Raw genomic sequence first — 23059 nt, 5'->3', positions numbered from 1 at the left:
CTGTCTGACTGTCTCATTGTCTGACTGTCCCATTGTGTGACTGTCCACTGTGTGAATGTCCACTGTGTGACTGTCCCATTGTGTGACTGTCCACTGTATGACTGTCCACTGTGTGACTATCCACTGTGTGAATGTCCACTGTGTGACTGTCCCATTGTGTGACTGTCCACTGTATGACTGTCCACTGTGTGACTATCCACTATGTGACTGTCCACTGTGTGACTGTCCTCAGCAGGAGGTGGAATTTGAATTCAATTACTAAAGCTGGAATTAAAAGCAAGTCTAATGATGGCCACATTGTCGATTGTTGTAAAAACCCGTCTGGTTCACTAATGTCCTTCAGGGAAGGAAATCTGCTGTCCTTACCGGGTCTGGCCTACAATTGACTCCAGACCCACAGCAATGTGGTTGACACTTACATGCCCTCTGAAATGGCCTGGTAAGCCACTCAATTGTATCTAACCACTACAAAGTCAATAAAAAAGAATGAAACTGTACGGACCACTCGGCATTGACCTAGGCACCGGAAATGACAACGGCAAACCCAGCCCTGTCGACCCTGCAAAGTCCTCCTGACTAACATTTGGGGGCTTGTGCCAAAGTTGGAAGAGCTGTCCCACAGACCGAGTCAAGCAACAGATTGACATAGTCATACTCACGGAATCATACCTTACAGACAATGTGCCAGACACTGCCATCAGCATGCTTGGGTACGCCCTGTCCTATCCGCAGGACAGGCCCAGCAGAGGTGACGGCACAGTGGTATACAGTAGGGAGGGAGTTGCCCGTGGAGCCCACAACATCGACTTCAGACCCCATGAGGTCTCATGGAATCAGGCAACATGGACAAGGAAACTTCCTGCTGATTACCACCGACCGCCCTCCCTCTCATGGTGAATCACTACTGCTCCATGTTGAACACCACCTGAAGGAAGCACTGAGGTTGGCAAGGGCACAAAATGTACTCTGGGTGGGGGAGTTCAATGTCCATCACCAAGTGTGGCTCGGTAGTACCACTACTGATCAAGCTGGCCGAGTCCTAAAGGACATAGCTGCTTGACTGGGTCTGTGGCAGGTTGTGAGGGAAGCAACAAGAGGGGAAAACATACTTGACCTCGTCCTCACCAATCTGCCTGCAGCAGATGCATCTGTCCATGACAGTATTGTAGGAGTGACCAGCACACAGTCCTTGTGGAGACAAAATCCCGCCTTCACATTGAGGATACCCTCCTTCGAGATGTGTGGCACTACCACTGTGCTAATTGGGATAGATTTCGAACAGATCTAGCAATGCAAAACTGGGCATCCATGAGGCGCTGTGGGCCATCAGCAGCAGCAGAATTGTACTCAACCACAATCTGTAACCTCATGGCCCACCATATCCCCCAATCTACTATTACCATCAAGCCAGGAGACCAACCCTGGTTCAATGAAGAGTGCAGGAGGGCATGCCAGGAGCAGCACTAGGCATACCTCAAAATGAGGTGTCAACCTGGTGAAGCTACAACACAGGACTATCTGCGTGCCAAACTGCGTAAGCAGCATGCGATAGACAGAGCTAAGCGATCCAATAACCAACGGATCAAAGAACAAAGAAAGAAAATTACAGCACAGGAACAGGCCCTTCGGCCCTCCAAGCCTACGCCGATCCAAATTCTCTATCTAAGCCTGTCGCCTATTTTCTAAGGGTCTGTATCTCTTTACTTCCTGCCCATTCATGTATCTGTCTAAATACATCTTAAAAGACGCTATCGTGCCCGCGTCTACCACCTCCACTGGCAATGCGTTCCAGGCACCCACCACCCTCTGCGGAAAGAACTTTCCACGCATATCCCCCCCTAAGCTTTTCCCCTTTCACTTTGAACTCGTGTCCCCTTGTAATTGAATCCCCCACTCTGGGAAAAAGCTTCTTGCTATCCACCCTGTCTATACCTCTCATGATTTTGTGCACCTCAATCAGGTCCCCCCTCATCCTCCGTCTTTCTAATGAAAATAATCCTAAGCTACTCAACCTCTCTTCATAGCTAGCGCCCTCCAGACCAGGCAACATCCTGGTGAACCTCCTCTGCACCTCTCCAAAGCATCCACATCCTTTTGGTAATGTGGCGACCAGAACTGCACGCAGTATTCCAAATGTGGCCGAACCAAAGTCCTATACAACTGTAACATGACCTGCCAACTCTTGTACTCAATACCCCGTCCAATGAAGGAAAGCATGCCGTATGCCTTCTTGACCACTCTATTGACCTGCGTTGCCACCTTCAGGGAACAATGGACCTGAACACCCAAATCTCTCTGTACATCAATTTTCCCCAGGACTTTTCCATTTACTGTATAGTTCACTCTTGAATTGGATCTTCCAAAATGCATCACCTCGCATTTGCCCTGATTGAACTCCATCTGCCATTTCTCTGCCCAACTCTCCAGTCTATCTATATTCTGCTGTATTCTCTGACAGTCCCCTTCACTATCTGCTACTCCACCAATCTTAGTATAGTCTGCAAACTTGCTAATCAGACCACCTATACTTTCCTCCAAATCATTTATGTATATCACAAACAATAGTGGTCCCAGCACGGATCCCTGTGGAACACCACTGGTCACACATCTCCATTTTGAGAAACTCCCTTCCACTGCTACTCTCTGTCTCCTGTTGCCCAGCCAGTTCTTTATCCATCTAGCTAGTACACCCTGGACCCCATGCGCCTTCACTTTCTCCATCAGCCGACCATGGGGAACCTTATCAAACGCCTTACTGAAGTCCATGTATACGACATCTACAGCCCTTCCCTCATCAATCAACTTTGTCACTTCCTCAAAGAATTCTATTAAGTTGGTAAGACATGACCTTCCCTGCACAAAACCATGTTGCCTATCACTGATAAGCCGATTTTCTTCCAAATGGGAATAGATCCTATCCCTCAGTATCTTCTCCAGCAGCTTCCCTACCACTGACGTCAGGCTCACTGGACTATAATGACCTGGATTATCCCTGCTACCCTTCTTAAACAAGGGGACAACATTAGCAATTCTCCAGTCCTCACTCGTGTTTAAGGATGTTGCAAAGATATCTGTTAAGACCCCAGCTATTTACTCTCTCGCTTCCCTCAATAACCTGGGATAGATCCCATCCGGTCCTGGGGACTTGTCCACCTAAATGCCTTTTAGAATACCCAACACTTCCTCCCTCCTTATGCCGACTTGACCTAGAGTAATCAAACATCTGTCCCTAACCTCAACATCCGTCATGTCCCTCTCCTCGGTGAATACCGATGCAAAGTACTCGTTTAGAATCTCACCCATTTTCTCTGACTCCACGCATAACTTTCGTCCTTTGTCCTTGAGTGGCCCAATCCTTTCTCTAGTTACCCTCTTGCTCCTTATATATGAATAAAAGGCTTTGGGATTTTCCTTAACCCTGCTTGCTCAAGATATTTCATGACCCCTTTTAGCCCTCTTAATTCCTCATTTCAGATTGCGCCTACAATCCCGATATTCTTTCAAAGCTTCGTCTTTCTTCAGCCTCCTAGACCTTATGTATGCTTCCTTTTTCCTCTTAGCTAGTCTCACAATTTCACCTGTCATCCATGGTTCCCTAATCTTGCCATTTCTACCCCTCATTTTCACAGGAACATGTCTCTCCTGTACGCTAATCAACTTCTCTTTAAAAGCCTCCCACATATCAAATGTGGATTTACCTTCAAACAGCTGCTCCCAATCTACATTCCCCAGCTCCTGCCGAATTTTGGTATAGTTGGACTTCCCCCAATTTAGCACTCTTCCTTTAGGACCACTCTCGTCTTTGTCCATGAGTATTCTAAAACTTACAGAATTGTGATCACTATTCCCAAAGTAGTCCCCTACTGAAAGGTCAACCACTTGGCCGGGCTCATTCCCCAACACCAGGTCCAGTATGGCCCCTTCCCGCGTTGGACTATTTACATACTGTTCGAAAAAACCCTCCTGGATGCTCCTTACAAATTCTGCTCCATCTAGACCTCTAACATTAAGTGATTCCCAGTCAATGTTGGGAAAATTAAAATCTCCTATCACCACCACCTTGTTGCTCCTACATCTTTCCATAATCTGTTCACATATTTGTACCTCTATCTCACGCTCGCTGTTGGGAGGCCTGTAGTACAGCCCCAACATTGTTACCGCACCCTTCCTATTTCTGAGTTCTGCCCATATTGCCTCACAGCTCGAGTCCTCCATAGTGCCTTCCTTCAGCACAGCTGTGATATCCTCTTTGACCATTAATGCAACTCCTCCACCCCTTCTACCTCCCTCTCTATCCCGCCTGAAGCATCGGTATCCTGGGATATTTAGTTGCCAATCATGCCCTTCCCTTAACCAAGTCTCAGTAATAGCAATAACATCATACTCCCAGGTACTAATCCAAGCCCTAAGTTCATCTGCCTTACCTATTACACTTCTTGCATTAAAACAAATACACCTCAGACCACCAGTCCCTTTGCTTTCATCATCTGCTCCCTGCCTACTCTTTCCCTTAGTCACGCTGACTTCATTATCTAGTTCCTTACAGGCTTTAGTTACTACCTCCTTACTCTCCACTGACCTCATCTGGTTCCCATCCCCCTGCCACATTAGTTTAAACCCTCCCCAACAGCGTTAGCAAAAGCACCCCCAAGGACATTGGTTCCAGTCCGGCCCAGGTGTAGACCGTACAATTTGTAATAGTCCCACCTCCCCCAGAACTGGCCCCAATGTCCCAAAAATCTGAACCCCTCCCTCCTGCACCATCTCTCAACCCACACATTCATCCTGACTATTCTTTCATTTCTACTCTGACTATCACGTGGCACTGGTAGCAATCCTGAGATTACTACCTCTGAGGTCCTACTTTTTAACTTGGCTCCTAACTCCCTAAATTCTGCTTGTAGGACCTCATCCCGTTTTTTACCTATATCATTGGTGCCTATGTGCACAATGACAACTGGCTGTTCACCCTCCCCCTTCAGAATCAGATCTAAGCTCTGCAGTCCTGCCACATCCAGCTGTGAATGGTGGTGGACAATTAAACAACTAACTGGAAGAGGTGGCTCCACAAATATCCCCATCCTTAATAATGGGGGAGTCCAGCACTTCAGTGCGAAAAAGAAGGCTGAAACATTTGCAACAATCTTCAGCCAGAAGTGCCGATTTGATGATCCATCTCAGCCTCCTCTTGAATTCCCCAGCATCACAGATGCCAGACTTCAGTCAATTCGATTCACTCCGTGTGATATCAAGAAACGACTGAAGGCACTGGATACTGCAAAGGCTATGGGCCCTGGCAATATTCCAGCAATAGTACTGAAGACCTGTGCTCCAGAATTTGCCGCGCCCCTAGTCAAGCTGTTCCAGTACAGCTACAACACTGACATCTACCCGGCAATGTGGAAAATTGCCCATGTACGTCCTGCATACAAAAAGCTGAACAAGTCCAACCAGGCCAATTACTGCCCCATCAGTCTACTCTTAATCATCTGTAAAGTGATGGAAGGTGTCATCAACAGTGCCATCAAGCGGCACTTGCTTAGCAATAACCTGCTCAGTGACGCTCAGTTTAGGTTCTGCCAGGGCGATTCAGCTCCTGACCTCATTACAGTCTTGGTTCAAACATGGACAAAACAGCTGAACTCAAGAGGTGAGGTGAGAGTGACTGCTCTTGACATCAAGGCAGCATTTGACCGAGTATGGCATCAAGGAGCCCTAGCAAAATTGATGTCAATGGGAATCAGGGGCAAAACTCTCCGCCGGTTGGAGTCATACCTAGCGCAAAGGAACATGGTTGTGGTTATTAAAGGTCAATCAAGTCAGCTCTGGGACATCACTGCAGGAGTTCCTCAGGGTAGCGTCCTGGGCCCAACCATCTTCAGCTGCTTCATCAATGACCTTCCTTCAATCATAAGGTCAGAGGTGGGGGTGCTCGCTGATGATTGCACAATGTTCAGCACCATTCGTGACTCCTCAGATACTGAAGCAATCCATGTAGAAATGCAGCAAGACCTGGACAATATCCAGGCTTGGGCTGATAAGTGGCAAGTAACATTTGTGTCATACAAGTGCCAGGCAATGACCATCTCCAACAAGAGAGAATCTAACCATCTCCCCTTGACATTCAATGGCATTAGCATCACTGAATCCCCCACTATCAACATCCGAGGGGCTACCATTGACCAGAAACTGAACTGGAGTAGCCATATAAATACCATGGCTACAAGAGCAGGTCAGAGGTAGGAATCCTCTGGTGAGTAACTCACCTCCTAACTCCCCAAGGCCTGTCCACCATCTACAAGGCACAAGTCAGGAGTGTGATGGAATACTCTCCACTCGCCTGAATGGGTGCAGCTCCAACAACACTGAAGAAGCTTGACACTATCCAGGACAAAGCAGTCCACTTGCTTGGCACCCCATCTACAAACATACACTGCCTCCACCACAGATGCACAGTGGCAGCAGTGTGTACCATCTATAAGATGCACTGCAGCAACGCACAAAGTTTCATTAGACAGCACCTTCCAAACCTGCGACCTCTACCAACTAGAAGGACAAGGGCAGCAAGTGCATGGGAACACCACCACCTGCAATTTCCCCTCCAAGTCACACACCATCCTGACTTGGAACTATATCGCCGTTCCTTCACTGTCACTGGGTCAAAATCCTGGAACTCCCTTCCTAACAGCACTGTGGGTGTACCTACCCAACGTGGACTGCAGCGGTTCAATCGGCAGCTCACCACCACCTTCTCAAGGACAACTAGGGATGGGCAATAAATGCTGGCCTGGCCAGCAATGTCCACATCCCATGAATGAATAAAAAAAGTTTGACTGTCCGCTGTGTGACTGTCCCACTGTGTGACTGTCTGCTGTGTGACTGTCCGTTGTCTGACTCTCCACTGCGTGACTGTCCACTGTGTGACTGTTCACTGTGTGACTTTCCACTGTGTTTCTGTCCACTGTATGACTGTCCACAGTGTGACTGTCCACTGCATGACTGTCCACTGTGTGACTGTCTGCTGTCTGACTCTCCACTGTGTGACTGTCCAACATGTGACTCTCCACTGTGTGACTCTCCACTGTGTGACTGTCCGCTGTGTGACTGTCCAATATGTGACTGTTCACTATGTGACTGTCCGCTGTGTGACTGTCCGTTATGTGACTGTCCGCTATGTGACTGTCTGATATGTGACTGTTCACTATGTGACTTTTCGCTGTGTGACTGTCCGTTATGTGACTGTCCGCTATGTGACCGTCTGATATGTGACTGTTCACTATGTGACTGTCCGCTGTGTGACTGTCCGCTATGTGACTTTTCGCTGTGTGACTGTCCACTGTGTGACTGTCTGATATGTGACTGTTCACTATGTGACTTTACGCTGTGTGACTGTCCACTGTGTGACTGTCTGATATGTGAATGTTCACTTTGTGACTGTCCGCTGTGTGACTGTCCATTATGTGACAGTCCGCTATGTGACTTTTCGCTGTGTGACTGTTCGCTGTGTGACTGTCCGCTGTGTGACTGTCTGATACGTGACTGTTCACTGTGTGACTGTCCGCTGTGTGACTGTCCGCTGTGTGACTGTCCGCTATGTGACTTTTCGCTGTGTGACTGTCCGCTGTGTGACTGTCCGCTGTGTGACTGTCCGCTGTGTGACTGTCCGCTATGTGACTGTCTGATATGTGACTGTTCACTTTGTGACTGTCTGCTGTGTGACTGTCCGCTATGTGACTTTTCGCTGTGTGACTGTCCACTGTGTGACTGTCTGATATGTGACTGTTCACTATGTGACTTTTCGCTGTGTGACTGTCCACTGTGTGACTGTCTGATATGTGACTCTCCACTGTGTGACTGTCCGCTGTGTGACTGTCCAATATGTGACTGTTCACTATGTGACTGTCCGCTGTGTGACTGTCCGTTATGTGACTGTCCGCTATGTGACTGTCTGATATGTGACTGTTCACTATGTGACTTTTCGCTGTGTGACTGTCCGTTATGTGACTGTCCGCTATGTGACCGTCTGATATGTGACTGTTCACTATGTTACTGTCCGCTGTGTGACTGTCCGCTATGTGACTTTTCGCTGTGTGACTGTCCACTGTGTGACTGTCTGATATGTGACTGTTCACTATGTGACTTTTCGCTGTGTGACTGTCCACTGTGTGACTGTCTGATATGTGACTGTTCACTTTGTGACTGTCCGCTGTGTGACTGTCCATTATGTGACAGTCCGCTATATGACTTTTCGCTGTGTGACTGTTCGCTGTGTGACTGTCCACTGTGTGACTGTCTGATACGTGACTGTTCACTGTGTGACTGTCCGCTGTGTGACTGTCCGCTGTGTGACTGTCCGCTATGTGACTTTTCGCTGTGTGACTGTCCGCTGTGTGACTGTCCGCTGTGTGACTGTCCGCTGTGTGACTGTCCGCTATGTGACTTTTCGCTGTGTGACTGTCCACTGTGTTATTGTATGATATGTGACTGTTCACTTTGTGACTGTCTGCTGTGTGACTGTCCATTATGTGACTGTCCGCTATGTGACTTTTCGCTGTGTGACTGTTCGCTATGTGACTGTCCGCTGTGTGACTGTCTGATACGTGACTGTTCACTGTGTGACTGTCCGCTGTGTGACTGTCCGCTGTGTGACTGTCCGCTATGTGACTGTCCGCTGTGTGACTGTCCGCTGTGTGACTTTTCGCTGTGTGACTGTCCGCTGTGTGACTGTCCGCTGTGTGACTGTCTGATATGTGACTGTTCACTATGTGACTTTTCGCTGTGTGACCGTCCGCTATGTGACTTTTCGCTGTGTGACTGTCTGATATGTGACTGTTCACTTTGTGACTGTCCGCTGTGTGACTGTCCATTATGTGACAGTCCGCTATGTGACTTTTCGCTGTGTGACTGTTCGCTGTGTGACTGTCCGCTGTGTGACTGTCTGATATGTGACTGTTCACTGTGTGACTGTCCGCTGTGTGACTGTCCGCTGTGTGCCTGTCCGCTATGTGACTGTCCGCTATGTGACTTTTCGCTGTGTGACTGTCCACTGTGTGACTGTATGATATGTGACTGTTCACTTTGTGACTGTCTGCTGTGTGACTGTCCATTATGTGACTGTCCGCTATGTGACTTTTCGCTGTGTGACTGTTTGCTATGTGACTGTCCACTGTGTGACTGTCCGCTATGTGACTGTCCGCTGTGTGACTGTCCGCTGTGTGACTTTTCGCTGTGTGACTGTCCACTGTGTGACTGTCTGATACGTGACTGTTCACTATGTGACTGTCCGCTGTGTGACTGTCCGCTGTGTGACTGTCCGCTATGTGACTTTTCGCTGTGTGACTGTCCGCTGTGTGACTGTCCGCTGTGTGACTGTCCGCTATGTGACTGTCCGCTGTGTGACTGTCCGCTATGTGACTTTTCGCTGTGTGACTGTCCACTGTGTTACTGTATGATATGTGACTGTTCACTTTGTGACTGTCTGCTGTGTGACTGTCCATTATGTGACTGTCCGCTATGTGACTTTTCGCTGTGTGACTGTTCGCTATGTGACTGTCCGCTGTGTGACTGTCTGATACGTGACTGTTCACTGTGTGACTGTCCGCTGTGTGACTGTCCGCTGTGTGACTGTCCGCTATGTGACTGTCCGCTGTGTGACTGTCCGCTGTGTGACTTTTCGCTGTGTGACTGTCCGCTGTGTGACTGTCCGCTGTGTGACTGTCTGATATGTGACTGTTCACTATGTGACTTTTCGCTGTGTGACCGTCCGCTATGTGACTTTTCGCTGTGTGACTGTCTGATATGTGACTGTTCACTTTGTGACTGTCCGCTGTGTGACTGTCCATTATGTGACAGTCCGCTATGTGTCTTTTCGCTGTGTGACTGTTCGCTGTGTGACTGTCCGCTGTGTGACTGTCTGATATGTGACTGTTCACTGTGTGACTGTCCGCTGTGTGACTGTCCGCTGTGTGACTGTCCGCTATGTGACTGTCCGCTATGTGACTTTTCGCTGTGTGACTGTCCACTGTGTGACTGTATGATATGTGACTGTTCACTTTGTGACTGTCTGCTGTGTGACTGTCCATTATGTGACTGTCCGCTATGTGACTTTTCGCTGTGTGACTGTTTGCTATGTGACTGTCCACTGTGTGACTGTCCGCTATGTGACTGTCCGCTGTGTGACTGTCCGCTGTGTGACTTTTCGCTGTGTGACTGTCCACTGTGTGACTGTCTGATACGTGACTGTTCACTATGTGACTGTCCGCTGTGTGACTGTCCGCTGTGTGACTGTCCGCTATGTGACTTTTCGCTGTGTGACTGTCCGCTGTGTGACTGTCCGCTGTGTGACTGTCTGATATGTGACTGTTCACTATGTGACTTTTCGCTGTGTGACTGTCCGCGATGTGACTTTTCGCTGTGTGACTGTCTGATATGTGACTGTTCACTTTGTGACTGTCCGCTGTGTGACTGTCCATTATGTGACAGTCCGCTATGTGACTTTTCACTGTCTGACATTTCGCTGTGTGACTGTCCGCTGTGTGACTGTCTGATACGTGACTGTTCACTATGTGACTGTCCGCTGTGTGACTGTCCGCTGTGTGACTGTCCGCTATGTGACTTTTCGCTGTGTGACTGTCCGCTGTGTGACTGTCCGCTGTGTGGCTGTCTGATATGTGACTTTTCGCTGTGTGACTGTCCACTGTGTGACTGTCCACTGTGTTACTGTCTGATATGTGACTGTCCGCTGTGTGACTGTTCGCCGTGTGACTGTCCGCTGTGTGACTGTCCGTTATGTGACTGTCCACTATGTGACTTTTCACTGTGTGACCTTTCGCTGTGTGACTGTCCGCTGTGTGACTGTCCGATATGTGACTGTTCACTATGTGACTGTCCGCTGTGTGACTGTCCACTGTGTGACTGTCCACTGTGTTACTGTCCGCTATGTGACTTTTCGCTGTGTGACTGTCCGCTGTGTGACTGTCCGCTGTGTGACTGTCTGATATGTGACTGTTCGCTGTGTGACTGTTCGCCGTGTGACTGTCCGCTGTGTGACTGTCCGTTATGTGACTGTCCACTATGTGACTTTTCACTGTGTGACCTTTCGCTGTGTGACTGTCCGCTGTGTGACTGTCCGATATGTGACTGTTCACTATGTGACTGTCCGCTGTGTGACTGTCCACTGTGTGACTGTCCACTGTGTTACTGTCCGCTATGTGACTTTTCGCTGTGTGACTGTCCGCTGTGTGACTGTCCGCTGTGTGACTGTCTGATATGTGACTGTTCGCTGTGTGACTGTTCGCTGTGTGACTGTCCGCTGTGTGACTGTCCGTTATGTGACTGTCCGCTATGTGACTTTTCACTGTCTGACATTTCGCTGTGTGACTGTCCGCTGTGTGACTGTCCGATATGTGACTGTCTGATATGTGACTGTTCACTATGTGACTGTCCGCTGTGTGACTGTCCACTGTGTGACTGTCCACTGTGTTACTGTCTGCTATGTGACTGTTCGCTGTGTGACTGTTCGCTGTGTGACTGTCCGCTGTGTGACTGTCCGTTATGTGACTGTCTGATATGTGACTGTTCGCTGTGTGACTGTTCGCTGTGTGACTGTTCACTTTGTGACTGTCCACTGTGTTACTGTCTGATATGTGACTGTTCGCTGTGTGACTGTTCGCTGTGTGACTGTCCGCTGTGTGACTGTCCGATATGTGACTGTTCACTATGTGACTGTCCGCTGTGTGATTGTCCACTGTGTGACTGTCCACTGTGTTACTGTCCGCTATGTGACTTTTCGCTGTGTGACTGTCCGCTGTGTGAGTGTCCGCTGTGTGACTGTCTGATATGTGACTGTTCGCTGTGTGACTGTTCGCTGTGTGACTGTCCGCTGTGTGACTGTCCGTTATGTGACTGTCCGCTATGTGACTTTTCACTGTCTGACATTTCGCTGTGTGACTGTCCGCTGTGTGACTGTCCGATATGTGACTGTTCACTATGTGACTGTCCGCTGTGTGACTGTCCACTGTGTGACTGTCCACTGTGTTACTGTCTGCTATGTGACCGTTCGCTGTGTGACTGTTCGCTGTGTGACTGTCCGCTGTGTGACTGTCCGCTGTGTGACTGTCTGATATGTGACTGTTCGCTGTGTGACTGTCTGATATGTGACTGTTCACTTTGTGACTGTCCGCTGTGTGACTGTCCATTATGTGACAGTCCGCTATGTGACTTTTCACTGTCTGACATTTCGCTGTGTGACTGTCCGCTGTGTGACTGTCTGATACGTGACTGTTCACTATGTGACTGTCCGCTGTGTGACTGTCCGCTGTGTGACTGTCCGCTATGTGACTTTTCGCTGTGTGACTGTCCGCTGTGTGACTGTCCGCTGTGTGGCTGTCTGATATGTGACTGTTCGCTGTGTGACTGTTCACTTTGTGACTGTCCACTGTGTTACTGTCTGATATGTGACTGTTCGCTGTGTGACTGTTCGCTGTGTGACTGTCCGCTGTGTGACTGTCCGATATGTGACTGTTCACTATGTGACTGTCCGCTGTGTGATTGTCCACTGTGTGACTGTCCACTGTGTTACTGTCCGCTATGTGACTTTTCGCTGTGTGACTGTCCGCTGTGTGAGTGTCCGCTGTGTGACTGTCTGATATGTGACTGTTCGCTGTGTGACTGTTCGCTGTGTGACTGTCCGCTGTGTGACTGTCCGTTATGTGACTGTCCGCTATGTGACTTTTCACTGTCTGACATTTCGCTGTGTGACTGTCCGCTGTGTGACTGTCCGATATGTGACTGTTCACTATGTGACTGTCCGCTGTGTGACTGTCCACTGTGTGACTGTCCACTGTGTTACTGTCTGCTATGTGACCGTTCGCTGTGTGACTGTTCGCTGTGTGACTGTCCGCTGTGTGACTGTCCGCTGTGTGACTGTCTGATATGTGACTGTTCGCTGTGTGACTGTCTGATATGTGACTGTTCACTTTGTGACTGTCCGCTGTGTGACTGTCCATTATGTGACAGTCCGCTATGTGACTTTTCACTGTCTGACATTTCGCTGTGTGACTGTCCGCTGTGTGACTGTCTGATACGTGACTGTTCACTATGTGACTGTCCGCTGTGTGACTGTCCGCTGTGTGACTGTCCGCTATGTGACTTTTCGCTGTGTGACTGTCCGCTGTGTGACTGTCCGCTGTGTGGCTGTCTGATATGTGACTTTTCGCTGTGTGACTGTCCACTGTGTGACTGTCCACTGTGTTACTGTCTGATATGTGACTGTTCGCTGTGTGACTGTTCGCCGTGTGACTGTCCGCTGTGTGACTGTCCGTTATGTGACTGTCCACTATGTGACTTTTCACTGTGTGACCTTTCGCTGTGTGACTGTCCGCTGTGTGACTGTCCGATATGTGACTGTTCACTATGTGACTGTCCGCTGTGTGACTGTCCACTGTGTGACTGTCCACTGTGTTACTGTCCGCTATGTGACTTTTCGCTGTGTGACTGTCCGCTGTGTGACTGTCCGCTGTGTGACTGTCTGATATGTGACTGTTCGCTGTGTGACTGTTCGCCGTGTGACTGTCCGCTGTGTGACTGTCCGTTATGTGACTGTCCACTATGTGACTTTTCACTGTGTGACCTTTCGCTGTGTGACTGTCCGCTGTGTGACTGTCCGATATGTGACTGTTCACTATGTGACTGTCCGCTGTGTGACTGTCCACTGTGTGACTGTCCACTGTGTTACTGTCCGCTATGTGACTTTTCGCTGTGTGACTGTCCGCTGTGTGACTGTCCGCTGTGTGACTGTCTGATATGTGACTGTTCGCTGTGTGACTGTTCGCTGTGTGACTGTCCGCTGTGTGACTGTCCGTTATGTGACTGTCCGCTATGTGACTTTTCACTGTCTGACATTTCGCTGTGTGACTGTCCGCTGTGTGACTGTCCGATATGTGACTGTCTGATATGTGACTGTTCACTATGTGACTGTCCGCTGTGTGACTGTCCACTGTGTGACTGTCCACTGTGTTACTGTCTGCTATGTGACTGTTCGCTGTGTGACTGTTCGCTGTGTGACTGTCCGCTGTGTGACTGTCCGTTATGTGACTGTCTGATATGTGACTGTTCGCTGTGTGACTGTTCGCTGTGTGACTGTTCACTTTGTGACTGTCCACTGTGTTACTGTCTGATATGTGACTGTTCGCTGTGTGACTGTTCGCTGTGTGACTGTCCGCTGTGTGACTGTCCGATATGTGACTGTTCACTATGTGACTGTCCGCTGTGTGATTGTCCACTGTGTGACTGTCCACTGTGTTACTGTCCGCTATGTGACTTTTCGCTGTGTGACTGTCCGCTGTGTGAGTGTCCGCTGTGTGACTGTCTGATATGTGACTGTTCGCTGTGTGACTGTTCGCTGTGTGACTGTCCGCTGTGTGACTGTCCGTTATGTGACTGTCCGCTATGTGACTTTTCACTGTCTGACATTTCGCTGTGTGACTGTCCGCTGTGTGACTGTCCGATATGTGACTGTTCACTATGTGACTGTCCGCTGTGTGACTGTCCACTGTGTGACTGTCCACTGTGTTACTGTCTGCTATGTGACCGTTCGCTGTGTGACTGTTCGCTGTGTGACTGTCCGCTGTGTGACTGTCCGCAGTGTGACTGTCTGATATGTGACTGTTCGCTGTGTGACTGTCTGATATGTGACTGTTCACTTTGTGACTGTCCGCTGTGTGACTGTCCGTTATGTGACTGTCCGCTATGTGACTTTTCACTGTCTGACATTTCGCTGTGTGACTGTCCGCTGTGTGACTGTCCGATATGTGACTGTCCGATATGTGACTGTTCACTATGTGACTGTCCGCTGTGTGACTGTCCGCTGTGTGACTGTCCGCTGTGTGGCTGTCTGATATGTGACTTTTCGCTGTGTGACTGTCCACTGTGTGACTGTCCACTGTGTTACTGTCTGATATGTGACTGTTCGCTGTGTGACTGTTCGCCGTGTGACTGTCCGCTGTGTGACTGTCCGTTATGTGACTGTCCACTATGTGACTTTTCACTGTGTGACCTTTCGCTGTGTGACTGTCCGCTGTGTGACTGTCCGATATGTGACTGTTCACTATGTGACTGTCCGCTGTGTGACTGTCCACTGTGTGACTGTCCACTGTGTTACTGTCCGCTATGTGACTTTTCGCTGTGTGACTGTCCGCTGTGTGACTGTCCGCTGTGTGACTGTCTGATATGTGACTGTTCGCTGTGTGACTGTTCGCTGTGTGACTGTCCGCTGTGTGACTGTCCGTTATGTGACTGTCCGCTATGTGACTTTTCACTGTCTGACATTTCGCTGTGTGACTGTCCGCTGTGTGACTGTCCGATATGTGACTGTCCGATATGTGACTGTTCACTATGTGACTGTCCGCTGTGTGACTGTCCACTGTGTGACTGTCCACTGTGTTACTGTCTGCTATGTGACTGTTCGCTGTGTGACTGTTCGCTGTGTGACTGTCCGCTGTGTGACTGTCCGTTATGTGACTGTCTGATATGTGACTGTTCGCTGTGTGACTGTTCGCTGTGTGACTGTTCACTTTGTGACTGTCCACTGTGTTACTGTCTGATATGTGACTGTTCGCTGTGTGACTGTTCGCTGTGTGACTGTCCGCTGTGTGACTGTCCGATATGTGACTGTTCACTATGTGACTGTCCGCTGTGTGATTGTCCACTGTGTGACTGTCCACTGTGTTACTGTCCGCTATGTGACTTTTCGCTGTGTGACTGTTCACTTTGTGACTGTCCGCTGTGTGACTGTCCATTATGTGACAGTCCGCTATGTGACTTTTCACTGTCTGACATTTCGCTGTGTGACTGTCCGCTGTGTGACTGTCTGATACGTGACTGTTCACTATGTGACTGTCCGCTGTGTGACTGTCCGCTGTGTGACTGTCCGCTATGTGACTTTTCGCTGTGTGACTGTCCGCTGTGTGACTGTCCGCTGTGTGGCTGTCTGATATGTGACTTTTCGCTGTGTGACTGTCCACTGTGTGACTGTCCACTGTGTTACTGTCTGATATGTGACTGTTCGCTGTGTGACTGTTCGCCGTGTGACTGTCCGCTGTGTGACTGTCCGTTATGTGACTGTCCACTATGTGACTTTTCACTGTGTGACCTTTCGCTGTGTGACTGTCCGCTGTGTGACTGTCCGATATGTGACTGTTCACTATGTGACTGTCCGCTGTGTGACTGTCCACTGTGTGACTGTCCACTGTGTTACTGTCCGCTATGTGACTTTTCGCTGTGTGACTGTCCGCTGTGTGACTGTCCGCTGTGTGACTGTCTGATATGTGACTGTTCGCTGTGTGACTGTTCGCTGTGTGACTGTCCGCTGTGTGACTGTCCGTTATGTGACTGTCCGCTATGTGACTTTTCACTGTCTGACATTTCGCTGTGTGACTGTCCGCTGTGTGACTGTCCGATATGTGACTGTCTGATACGTGACTGTTCACTATGTGACTGTCCGCTGTGTGACTGTCCGCTGTGTGACTGTCCGCTATGTGACTTTTCGCTGTGTGACTGTCCGCTGTGTGACTGTCCGCTGTGTGGCTGTCTGATATGTGACTTTTCGCTGTGTGACTGTCCACTGTGTGACTGTCCACTGTGTTACTGTCTGCTATGTGACTGTTCGCTGTGTGACTGTTCGCCGTGTGACTGTCCGCTGTGTGACTGTCCGTTATGTGACTGTCCACTATGTGACTTTTCACTGTGTGACCTTTCGCTGTGTGACTGTCCGCTGTGTGACTGTCCGATATGTGACTGTTCACTATGTGACTGTCCGCTGTGTGACTGTCCGCTGTGTGACTGTCCACTGTGTTACTGTCCGCTATGTGACTTTTCGCTGTGTGACTGTCCGCTGTGTGACTGTCCGCTGTGTGACTGTCTGATATGTGACTGTTCGCTGTGTGACTGTTCGCCGTGTGACTGTCCGCTGTGTGACTGTCCGTTATGTGACTGTCCACTATGTGACTTTTCACTGTGTGACCTTTCGCTGTGTGACTGTCCGCTGTGTGACTGTCCGATATGTGACTGTTCACTATGTGACTGTCCGCTGTGTGACTGTCCACTGTGTGACTGTCCACTGTGTTACTGTCCGCTATGTGACTTTTCGCTGTGTGACTGTCCGCTGTGTGACTGTCCGCTGTGTGACTGTCTGATATGTGACTGTTCGCTGTGTGACTGTTCGCTGTGTGACTGTCCGCTGTGTGACTGTCCGTTATGTGACTGTCCGCTATGTGACTTTTCACTGTCTGACATTTCGCTGTGTGACTGTCCGCTGTGTGACTGTCCGATATGTGACTGTCTGATACGTGACTGTTCACTATGTGACTGTCCGCTGTGTGACTGTCCGCTGTGTGACTGTCCGCTATGTGACTTTTCGCTGTGTGACTGTCCGCTGTGTGACTGTCCGCTGTGTGGCTGTCTGATATGTGACTTTTCGCTGTGTGACTGTCCACTGTGTGACTGTCCACTGTGTTACTGTCTGATATGTGACTGTTCGCTGTGTGACTGTTCGCCGTGTGACTGTCCGCTGTGTGACTGTCCGTTATGTGACTGTCCACTATGTGACTTTTCACTGTGTGACCTTTCGCTGTGTGACTGTCCGCTGTGTGACTGTCCGATATGTGACTGTTCACTATGTGACTGTCCGCTGTGTGACTGTCCGCTGTGTGACTGTCCACTGTGTTACTGTCCGCTATGTGACTTTTCGCTGTGTGACTGTCCGCTGTGTGACTGTCCGCTGTGTGACTGTCTGATATGTGACTGTTCGCTGTGTGACTGTTCGCTGTGTGACTGTCCGCTGTGTGACTGTCCGTTATGTGACTGTCCGCTATGTGACTTTTCACTGTCTGACATTTCGCTGTGTGACTGTCCGCTGTGTGACTGTCCGATATGTGACTGTCCGATATGTGACTGTTCACTATGTGACTGTCCGCTGTGTGACTGTCCACTGTGTGACTGTCCACTGTGTTACTGTCTGCTATGTGACTGTTCGCTGTGTGACTGTTCGCTGTGTGACTGTCCGCTGTGTGACTGTCCGTTATGTGACTCTCTGATATGTGACTGTTCGCTGTGTGACTGTTCGCTGTCTGACTGTTCACTTTGTGACTGTCCACTGTGTTACTGTCTGATATGTGACTGTTCGCTGTGTGACTGTTCGCTGTGTGACTGTCCGCTGTGTGACTGTCCGATATGTGACTGTTCACTATGTGACTGTCCGCTGTGTGACTGTCCACTGCGTGACTGTCCACTGTGTTACTGTCTGCTATGTGACTGTTCGCTGTGGGACTGTTCGCTGTGTGACTGTCCGCTGTGTGACTGTCCGTTATGTGACTGTCTGATATGTGACTGTTCGCTGTGTGACTGTTCGCTGTGTGACTGTCCACTGTGTGACTGTCCACTGTGTTACTGTCTGATATGTGACTGTTCGCTGTGTGACTGTCCGCTGTGTGACTGTCCGTTATGTGACTGTCCGCTATGTGACTTTTCACTGTCTGACATTTCGCTGTGTGACTGTCCGCTGTGTGACTGTCCGATATGTGACTGTTCACTATGTGACTGTCCGCTGTGTGACTGTCCACTGTGTGACTGTCCACTGTGTTACTGTCTGCTATGTGACTGTTCGCTGTGTGACTGTTCGCTGTGTGACTGTCCGCTGTGTGACTGTCCGTTATGTGACTGTCTGATATGTGACTGTTCGCTGTGTGACTGTTCGCTGTGTGACTGTCCACTGTGTGACTGTCCACTGTGTTACTGTCCACTGTGTTACTGTCTGATATGTGACTGTTCGCTGTGTGACTGTCCGCTGTGTGACTGTCCGTTATGTGACTGTCCGCTATGTGACTTTTCACTGTGTGACGTTTCGCTGTGTGACTGTCCGCTGTGTGACTGTCCGCTGTGTGACTGTCCACTGTGCGACTGTCCGCGATATGACTTTCCGCTGTGTGACTTTCTGCTGTGTGAATGTCCACTCCAAGATGCACAAGAGTAATTGGGGTTGACTCCTTCCTTGAACTTTCCAAGTCTCCTCTGGGTGAAGCTGTCCCGATGAACTGATCAAGAATGTAGCTGGCAATAAGGGGAAATCAGAGTCAGCAATTTTGTTCTCTGCTTGGTGCAGTGAATTGTATACATTCAAATCTCTGCTTTGTGAATAGGACCTTTAGCAAGCTCAATTCTGCTGCTTGACACTACTCTCCTTTATGGTAATTCATGTACTCTCAGTGAACTGATTGACCCTGGTACCATTCAAAGGGTTCCCCTGGTATCTGAAGTGTCTATTAGAGTTGTTGCTGAGAGTGTGGTGTGATAGCTACTACCTTGTCATGAAAAGATAATAAAAAAATTTGAATCAACACAGCGACTGTCAACAGAAGATTAATGTGTGATTTATTAATGTGTCGCAAATGATGACCTGTTGAGAATAACAAGTGCCTTATCTTACCTTCATCTTGTCTTATGTCCTGTTTCCTCCCATTTCAGTCTTTTAGAAATTTAGATCCATATTCATCATAATGTCAAGCTATATGAAAAAAAACACTTTGCAGCCAATGATCCTAAACAAATAATTGATGTAGTGGTGAGCACAGCATCAAGAAGCAGAACCAGAAATAACCAGCATGCAGACCTATCATTTCCAACTGGATCTTAAATTCAAACAGTTTGCATAACTAAAAACAATTTGATATTTGACCTTCTCTTTGCAGGTTGTCACAGGCAACACTACTTGAATAACTGCTGCTAAATTGTTGAGACCGTTTATTTGCATTCCCAGTACTAATTTTAGATCAGATGGTAGTTGAACCAGGCATCCTGCTGTTCCCCATAATGACAAGGTGAGTGCAAAAATGCAGAACTTAATTCTTTATCTTTTAATTTGCGCACAGCCACGAAAAGGTGGCAAACATTTATTATTTCAATTTGTTCCATTTGTGCTGATGGCTGAAAATGAACGCACCTGTATTTCTATAACATGGCAGATCAAGCATGCAAACAGTAGGACAGAGAACCAGGACATTTTAGGATTACACATGAGGCAGTGGACTGTGTCTTGGGGAGCAGTTAAACATGAATCTAGGTAACAGGTTTGCTATATCAAACGATGAGTTCTGGTGAAAGGTCATCGACCTGCAAGGTTAACTCTGTTTGTCCACAGATGCTGCCAGCCCTGCTGAGGATTTCCAGTATTTTCTGTTTTAATTTCAGATTTCCAGCATCTGCAGTATTTTGTTTTTGTAGTCTTGAGGAGGTACTGTTGACTGTCACACATTTGCAGAAACTCTGGGAACACGGTGTAAATTGCACTTAGCATGGCCTGAAAACCCAATATTTTATTTATGTTTAAGTTGATAGCTGTGAATTAATGAGCAGCACTCTTGTCTCTCCATCAGACAATTGTGGGTTCATGTCCCACTCCAGAGACTTGAGCTCAAAATCAAGTCTGACATATCAGTGTGGCACTGAGGGGATGCTGAACTGTCAGAGGTGCTGTCCTTCAAAATGAGATATTAAACCAAGGCTCCTACTGGCCTCATAGGTGGATGTAGAAGATCCAATAGCACGAATTGAAGATTGGTGTCCAACATCACCAAAGCAAATTATTGCTTTTTGTGGGCTCTTGCTGTGTCCCCTGCCTCTCCCTCTCTCTCCCTCTCTGTCCTCTCCCTCTCTCTCCCTCTCTGTCCTCTGCCTCTCTCGCCCTCCTTCTCTGTTCCCTGCCCCTCTCTCCCTCTTCTTCACCTTTCTCTCTCTCTCTCCCAGTCCCCCGCCTCTCTCTCTCTCCCCCTGTCCTGCACCTCTCTTCCTCTCCCTCTCTGTCCCGCACCGCTCTCTCCCTCCCCCGCCTCTCCTTCTCTCTCCCTCGCCTCTCTTTCTCCATCCCTCGCTGTCCCCTGCCTCTCCCTCTCTCTCCCTCTCTGTCCTCTCCCTCTCTCTCCCTCTCTGTCCTCTGCCTCTCTCGCCCTCTCTGTCCTCTGCCTCTCTCGCCCTCCTTCTCTGTCCCCCGCCTCCCTCTCCCTCCTTCTCTGTCCCCCACCTCCCTCTCCCTCCCGCTCTATTCCCGCTTCTGTGATTCCTACATTACAACATTATCTACACTTCAAAAGCACTTCATGGCTGTAAAGTGCTTTGGGACAGCCCAAGGCTGTAATATGAGCACAAGTCTCTTCTTTTAGTGTGTGAGCTATGAGGAGACAGAGCAAAGAGACAAGATTGAGGACAAGTTTTGTCTTGATCACTTGTGTGGTAAACTGACAAGGCCGTTGGGCCTCACAATATAGGAATCACCAAAATCGTCATCTTGATTGGTGTTAATGAAAGTGAAATTCATGTGGTTTCCATAATGGACACAGGATACTCTCTAAAATAAAAACAAAATATTATGGGTGCTGGATATCTGAAATCAAAACAGAAAGTGCTGGAAAAACTCAGCAGGTCTGGCAACATCTGTGGAGAGAGAAACAAAGTTAACATTTCAGCACAGTGAACCAGCCAGTTTTGAAAAAAGGTCACAGACCTGAAACACTAACTTTGCTTCGCTCTCCACAGATGTTGCCAGACCTGCTGAGTTTTTCCAGCACTTTCTGTTTTGATTATAGGATCCTCTCTGTTAGTTTGGAGATGGGAAATTGTAATCACTGGCCTAAGCCAGGCACCTATATCAAGAGCTATCTCATATCAAGAGGCATTTGTAATCTTCTTTTAAACACTGCTGGAGCAATTCTGGAGTTTGCCAAATTTCCCTCGCATGCATGCATGAACAGTTCTCCATCTCCTTAGGGTGCTAGGACGCCCTCCTGGTGTACATTGCAAAGGAAATGGGAGCAGGTGGCCAAGAAGGTCAACGCAAGGAGTCTGGCCCAATGTACCTGGCTGCAGTGCCACAAAAGGTTCATTGACCTCACACGAGTGGTCAAGGTCAGTGAATGTGTCTTCAACTGCTATATCTTACCAACTGCACCATCAACCTCTCACGCAATGCTGCTCAATGTACCACACCCCCATCACTCACTCATCAATAGTCTCCAGCAATCAGGACTCATACATAATATTCAGAAACTCCACCTCCACTTACCAATGCTGCCAGCCTCACACCCACATCTTGTAGCTTCCACATACTTCCAGCTATTTAGCTATGACAGCCACATCACCCAAACACAGTGCAATACACTCACCGACATTCTTCCGTCTATTTTCAGGGCAAGGTACCCAAAACATAAGGCAGCAGCAGAGAATAAGTGGGAGAATAGGCACAACTACACCTTCTGAGTCCCGTGGAGGAGACAATGCTCTGAATTATTGGCACGGCTATCACTGAAACTGTTGGAACTGGTATTTTTGAAACTACCCAAGTTGATGGTATGTTCCTGCCTAATGTATCTTCTCAAATCCTACTTCGCCCTCATCCCACAAATACAAACTGCAGATAGTGTGACCATGGACCTTTAGCTTTCCACCCACTCCTCCTTTCCTTACCTCTTCTGCATTTCCGCTTTCAGATATCCTTGAGCTGTCACCTGGCCAGCCAGTGCAGTCTGAAATGAAAGGTGAGAGTAAGAGCAGACAACTGATGAAGAAACATCGTCACTTGATCTGACACTTGCAGCCACCAGCTCAGATATTGGCGCCATGCATACTTTAGAGGGTAGTATAGAGGCATTATCAGCACATGCTGAGTCACTGGGCATGAGTGGGCTGCAGTTAGGCCAGAAGAAAAAGATAACTCATGTGCCAACTCCCCAGAGGACGAGGTCGCAGGCGAGTTCTGTTGCTGGGGACTCAGGCGAGGACTTTGATGTGGTATTATACAGGAAAAGGCTGATGGGCATGCACAAAGCCTGTTGTCACTATTAAGAAGCATGGAGGAGCCTGGTTCTAACTTGGCACAGGGTTTCATGCAGAGCTTGGAGCCGATCATTTCCAGTGTGAAAGTGGTAGCCAACTCCATGACAGCACTTGCGGATCCACTTATGATGTAGCGGATCTCAGTGTTCAAAGGGGCTTGCAGGGTTTCACAGCAGTCCAG

General features: G+C 48.8%; 1 protein-coding gene across 1 annotated transcript; it reads right to left on the bottom strand.

Annotated features, from left to right (window-relative positions):
• Window positions 1-5740: 5740 nt before the first annotated feature.
• On the bottom strand, window positions 5741-22664 carry LOC137377392 (mucin-22-like). Its single transcript, XM_068046969.1, has 10 exons — window positions 22510-22664; window positions 18446-19104; window positions 17201-17731; window positions 16331-16861; window positions 15596-16231; window positions 14381-15166; window positions 12656-13471; window positions 10406-10936; window positions 9671-10321; window positions 5741-5775 (listed from the first exon to the last, which is right to left on the bottom strand). The coding sequence occupies exons 1-10, from the start codon at window positions 22662-22664 to the stop codon at window positions 5741-5743; spliced, it is 5331 nt and encodes a 1776-aa protein (XP_067903070.1).
• Between the last annotated feature and the right edge of the window lie 395 nt (window positions 22665-23059).

The sequence above is a fragment of the Heterodontus francisci genome, chromosome 15, assembly GCF_036365525.1.
Source record: "Heterodontus francisci isolate sHetFra1 chromosome 15, sHetFra1.hap1, whole genome shotgun sequence".
In the NCBI taxonomy this organism is placed as follows: Eukaryota; Metazoa; Chordata; class Chondrichthyes; order Heterodontiformes; family Heterodontidae; genus Heterodontus; species Heterodontus francisci.
Note: the sequence above shows the minus strand (reverse complement) of the source record. Positions and strands in the feature narration are given on the sequence as shown.

Excerpts from the sequence above, each read along its gene's own strand:
- LOC137377392 (XM_068046969.1), bottom strand. The coding sequence starts at position 22,664 with ATGGCGCCAATATCTGAGCTGGTGGCTGCAAGTGTCAGATCAAGTGAC. Across the intron at positions 13,472-14,380 it reads GAACAGTCACACAGCGAACA|CGGACAGTAACACAGTGGAC; the intron begins GTCACATATCAG and ends AAAGTCACATAG. Across the intron at positions 5,776-9,670 it reads GGACAGTCACACAGCGAAAA|GTATGACTCCAACCGGCGGA; the intron begins GTCACACAGCGG and ends CCTTTGCGCTAG.